General features: G+C 46.2%; 1 protein-coding gene across 2 annotated transcripts in view; it reads right to left on the bottom strand.

Moving 5' to 3' along the window:
* The window catches only part of LOC126267159 (glutamate receptor 1-like), a 1,368,697-nt gene extending 1,367,862 nt beyond the window's left edge, over positions 1 to 835 (bottom strand). For both annotated transcript variants that reach the window (XM_049972106.1, XM_049972105.1), the window contains exon 1: positions 671 to 835. In XM_049972106.1, the coding sequence (XP_049828063.1) occupies positions 671 to 800 (130 nt within the window). In that variant the 5' untranslated portion in view covers positions 801 to 835. The remainder of the gene's footprint in view (positions 1 to 670) is intronic.
* Positions 836 to 6,000: the final 5,165 nt, after the last annotated feature.

A 6,000-nucleotide genomic window follows, 5' to 3' on the forward strand; every position in this document is an offset into this window, starting at 1 on the left:
TCAATAGTTTTCAGCGATATTGTGACTCATTCTACTCAGATATCTAAGAAAAATAAGTCACAATAGTTCACTGATAAGCACTTGTGTGTAGTGTAATATGCCGTGTAGTATAGCATTGGCCTGTAGCGTGATATATGAAATGTAAAAGTTGATATGTTTTTTTTGCTTTTCTCTGGCTGATGGTTGGAAAGGGAAGAAATATGGTAAATTATCTACAGCGCAGTTAACATGCATTTTCTAAAATATATTTACCCTGTGGACTGTCACCTAAAAAAATGTTTGTTTATTTTTCATTTTATGTAACTGTTGCGTGTAGAAATAGTAAAATACCGGTCCCTAGCTATAAGATTAATGGGTTTTCAATCAACAGCGGAGCCAAGTTTGTATTTTCAAATATTCAGATTTCACACTGTTGCTAACACTGATGTTGGAAAGCAGTGTTCTGAATATGCATTCTGTAATTCCATCGTAAGAAATTCTTTATCTCAGAGGAACAATAACAGGTGCTTCGCAGTGTTCCTCCTCATGATGAGACGTTACATTTACCGACATAACACGTGCGAAAGTCAACGTGGAGTGCCGACATCCGCTCAGTTCGTTGACGTAATAGCGACGCCGACAGCCGCAGAAAAATGCCGGCGGCGAGATTCTACTCTGGCGGAGCACTTACCGATGGGGATCTTGTCGATCTTGTCGGGCAGGGCGGGCGTCGGCGCGGCCAACAGAGCGACGAGCAGCGGCAGCAGCAGACGCAGCAGCGGCGGCGGCGGCGGCGACCGACGCAGCGGGCGTCGCAGCATGGCGGCGGCGGCGCGGCGTCGCCAGGCGCGCTGGCCACACTGCCGCCGCCGCCGCCGCCTCCGCCGGCGCGCTCAGCCTCCGCCGCGACGCAGACGCGCCCCTCCACCCGGCGTGACGTCACGGATGCTGCGCCGGCCCGGACGCGGGTCAGCGCCGCGCACCACCGCGCACCGCTCACAGGCGCTCCCGAGATCGCGTTAGCAATCCGGGCGCCTCTGCCTTCCCGACCTTCGGATTCAGGGTCCTTACGATGCCGCCTCTCACAGCATCACCCGAGATCATCTCGTCCGAGACAGACAAGTGACCCGAGATCCTCTGGTCCGAGTCGGGCAACAAGTAAACGTGCTGGACACGTATTCACAAGAAATCGACCACATATTTCTTTTATTTACACGATTATGTGTTTATTTATTTTCTTATTTACTCGTGGCTATCAGGAATGACCCACTCATCCAGTCTCTACGAGAGGATATGTCACAAATTGAAAGGCATTCCAATCACATATTACATACATACCTATACCCAAGTCTTCCTAAGTAAACTTATATTGGTTGTGGACATGCGTTGGTTGTATATGTAAGAATTACTTCATGATAGGTTGAGCACCGAAATACAGGGTGTTACAAAAAGATACGGCCAAACTTTCAGGAAAAATTCCTCACACACAAATAAAGAAAAGATGTTATGTGGCCGTGTGTCCGGAAACACTTGATTTCCATCTTAGAGCTCATTTTAGTTTCGTCAATATGTACTGTACTTCCTCGATTCACCGCTAGTTGGCACTATTGAACGAAGGTAATGTTCACTTCGGTGCTTGTGTTGACATGCGACTTATTGCTCTACAGTACTAGCATCAAGCACATCAGTACGTAGCATCAACAGGTTAGTGTTCATCACGAACGTGGTTTTGCAGTCAGTGCAATGTTTACAAATGCGGAGTTTACAGATGCCCATTTGATGTATGGATTAGCACGGGGCAATAGCCGTGGCGCGGTACGTTTGTATCGAGACAGATTTCCAGAACGAAGGTGTTCCGACAGGAAGACGTTCGAAGCAATTGATCGGCGTCTTAGGGAGCACGGAACCTTCCAGCCTATGACTCGCGACTGGGGAAGACCTAGAACTACGAGGACACCTGCAATGGACAAGGCAATTCTTAGTGCAGTTGACGATAACCCTAATGTCAGCGCCAGAGAAGTTGGTGCTGTACAAGATAACGTTGACCACGTCACTGTATGGAGAGCGCTATGGGAGAACCAGTTGTTTCCGTACCATGTACAGCGAGTGCAGGCACTATCAGCAGCTGATTGGCCTCCACGGGTACACTTCTGAGAATGTTTCATCCAACAATGTGTCAACCCTCATTTCAGTGCAAATGTTCTCTTTACGGAGGAGGCTTCATTCCAACGTCATCAAATTGTAAAATTTCACTATCAACATGTGTGGGCTGAAAAGAATCCGCACGCAATTGTGCAATCACGTCATCAACACAGATTTTCTGTGAACGTTTGGGCAGGCATTGTTGGTGATGTCTTGATTGGGCCCCATGTTTTTCCACCTATGCATAATGTAGGACGTTATCATGATTTCATACGGGATACTCTACCTGTGCTGCTAGAACATGTGCCTTTACAAGTACGACACAACATGTGGTTCATGTACGATGGAGCTCCTGCACATTTCAGTCGAAGTGTTCGTACGCTTCTCAACAACAGAATCGGTGACCGATGGATTGGTAGAGGCGGACCAATTCCATGGCCTCCATGCTCTCCTGACCTCAACCCTTTCGACTTTTATTTGTGTGGGCATTTGCAAGTTCTTGTCTACGCAACCCCGGTACCAAATGTAGAGACTCGTCGTGCTCGTATTGTGGACGGCTGTGGTACAATACGCCATTCTCCAGGGGTGCGTCAGCACATCAGGGATTCCATGCTAAGGAGGGTGAATGCATGTATCCTCGCTAACGGAGGTCATTTTGAACATTTCCTGTAACAAAGTGTTTGACGTCACGCTGCTACGTTCTGTTGCTGTGTGTTTCCATTCCATGATTAATGTGATTTGAAGAGAAGTAATAAAATGAGCTCTAATATGTAAAGTAAGCGTTTCCGGACACATGTCCACATAACATATTTTCTTTCTTTGTGTGTGAGTAATATTTCCTGAAAGTTTGGCCGTACCTTTTTGTAACACCCTGCATAACCTGGGTGTCTCAAATATTTCATTTCAAACTGAAACACGTATTAGTGGGTGCACAATCGATTATATTGATACAGGGAACCAACGGATAAAATGCATATTCATTATGTTATGGACACCTACAGCATACACCGCTTAACTACAATGTAGCTCATAGTAATTGTTCAGACATTAAAGTGGGTCCCAGTGTTTGCACACGTTCGTTATGGCAGAGGTGTAATACACATTCCACCAGTACTCTCCACACAGTATGCTGCTTGTTTCAAAGGCAAGTTCATGGGTGTTTATTGCTAGGTGGTTTGCCAAATGATCCTACCCCATCTCCTCAAAATCTGGTGTTCGGAAGTGGGAACCTTCGCTGTCTCTCCGAGGCATGAACGACCATATCTACGTCGGTATCTACAGAGACAAACTTTTTCCATTTGAGATGTCGCCCCTTTGGGAAAGCATCCTTTGTGAATTCTTGCTGCTTTACAGGTACTACATCCTACCATACTGCAAATTAAATGCAGTCTGCCAAATCTCGCGACAAGTAACGTTCCATTTTTGATTATGCATCACTCAGTGTACTCAGTAACATAAAAAAATGGGTCTGAGCACTATGGGACTTAACTTCTGAGGTCATCAGTCCCCTAGAACTTAGAACTACTTAAACCTAACCAACTTAAGGACATCACACACACCCATGCCCGAGACAGGATTCGAACCTGCGACCGTAGCGGTCGTGCGGTTCCAGACTGTGGCGCCTAGAATCGCTCGGCCACACTCGCCGTCCACACAGTAACACACCTCACCACGGATTCACCACAGGCTGCCTGATGCAATCTACAACTGATACCGAGGATAATGGTGTGCATGCCGCGCACGTTAATGCGTCATTGCGATGCATGTGGCCATCACATGTGGCCGATACATGTGGTATAAACTGAGCTGTGCACAGTATATCTGTGTGATGTACAGTTGTGTAAGTTGTTCGTCACCTGCTACATGTTCCGATGTACAACAGATACCTGGGAACTCTGCAAGAGTGCAGCAGAACAGCATGCACTTTTGTAACACAAGCACTGAGACCAGAAGTCATCGTTTTGAACAATTACTAAGAGCTGTGTTATTTTGACGTTGTGTACACTGTGTGTGTCCGTAATACAATATATTTACATTCCTGACTCCTGTCTCAATATAATTGGTTGTTGACCCATACGCACTCATTTAAATTTGATCCAGAAGGTTTGCGACACCTTGCATATACTGGTCAGCAAGAAGCGTTGCAACAGGTTTCTAGAGATTCTTGAGGCTGTCACGAGTAAGAAACCGAAGCTTAAGAACCGGTGTCGGTAAACGTCATCCATCGATATTACAGAGCGTCTAAGCTTAAATCACCGGTGCATACCAACAGACCACCCCTTCGTCAGAGAACTTGAGCTTTTACGCTGACGGAACGTTTCTAAATATTGGCTACTATACCGTAATAGCGAGTGATTGTTACGATCGCCAGTGGAGAAGATGGAGTTAGCAGCTGTGAGACAGACCTCGTCTCCTATGAATGCGATGCTCTTTTGCCTTTGTAGATAACTGTTTCGGGCAGGGGTTTCCATCCGCAGCTTATTTTTCTACTGGAACTCTCTAAAAACAGGAGAAAAATAAACTGCAAATGGAACCTTGTATCCGAAACCGTCATCCTCCGAGGCAAAGAAGCATCGGATTCACAGGACACAATGCCTTTTTACGCATCGGTTAGCTCCAACGTCTACACTGGCGATTGTGGCACAAGTCGCGATCATTGAATAACAAAGAACATAGTGCAACTTTCCGCCTACGGCGTATCTGTGCCAGCTCATCTAAACAGCGTCGTTGGGTGACGTTTCTAGACACTTGTTCCAATCGTCTCTTTTTCCTCAATACAGCCTCTAAATCATTTGGACCTTTGTGGTATGCGGGAGGATGACGGTTCAATCCCGCGTCCGGCCATCCTGATTTAGGTTTTCCGTGTTTTCCCTAAATCACTCCAGGCAAATGCCGGGATGGTTCCTCTGAAAGGGCACTGCCGACTTCCTTCCCCATCCTTCCCTAATCCGACCGATGACCACGCTGTCTGGTCTCCTTCCTCAAACAACCAACCAACCTTTTTCGTAACATTTCTTGAACACCCTGTAAATGTTCCATATTGCCGAAACTTTATGACGCTAGATTGTGGTCAAAAATACGTTATGATAATAGTACACTTTTTTTGTAACGTCGCGGTGTTATTCCCCGTGTCTACCGTTAATAGGCAGTATGTGCAATCTGAGAGAACTGTGTCACGTGTAAACATTACCGTACTTATGCTTTGTGTTATTACAAAAGCTGTGCTGCTTCAAGGTGGTTCAGACAACAATAACACTTGATCAGAGACTTCGTATAGTCACTCTAATGGGGGAATGAGACAGGTGGATGTAGGAGACGAATGCTGCTGTCAGTCAAAGAGATGTATCTGGAATCTGAAACAAGTTTCCAGTCACAGGATCGCTGAGTATCGTCACAGATGAGAACAACTAGTGTGCGTGATCGATTTTTGTGTGCAAAACCCTCAAAGCAGAATCCCTCAACACAATGCTACAAGTCCACGGTGCCAGTTCCAAACAGCTACAGGCGTGAGTTGTCTACATAAACGATACGAAATAGGTTCCATGAGCAAGGATTACGTGCCAGAGGATCTCTCAAGTGTCTCCCTCTAAATCAGGTTGTTTGTGAACCGAGCAGCATCGGGACACAACGCTCTTTTTCATGAGACCCGTTTCATTCTCGAACCTGATAGTACTGATATTCATGTATGGAGGCAACGAGTACAACATTTACACCCAATTTGCATCGTAGACCCCCACCCTTATGGAGGCGGTTCTATCATGTTTTCGGGTGGAATCGTGTATACATACAGAACATTCGTTGTGAAATTCATGGGGCGAATGTCCGGTATGAAGTATCGGGACGACATCCTAGCACGCGTTGTGGCTCCGTTTGGTGAAC

The sequence above is a fragment of the Schistocerca gregaria genome, chromosome 4 (genome assembly GCF_023897955.1).
Source record: "Schistocerca gregaria isolate iqSchGreg1 chromosome 4, iqSchGreg1.2, whole genome shotgun sequence".
NCBI lineage: Eukaryota > Metazoa > Arthropoda > Insecta > Orthoptera > Acrididae > Schistocerca > Schistocerca gregaria.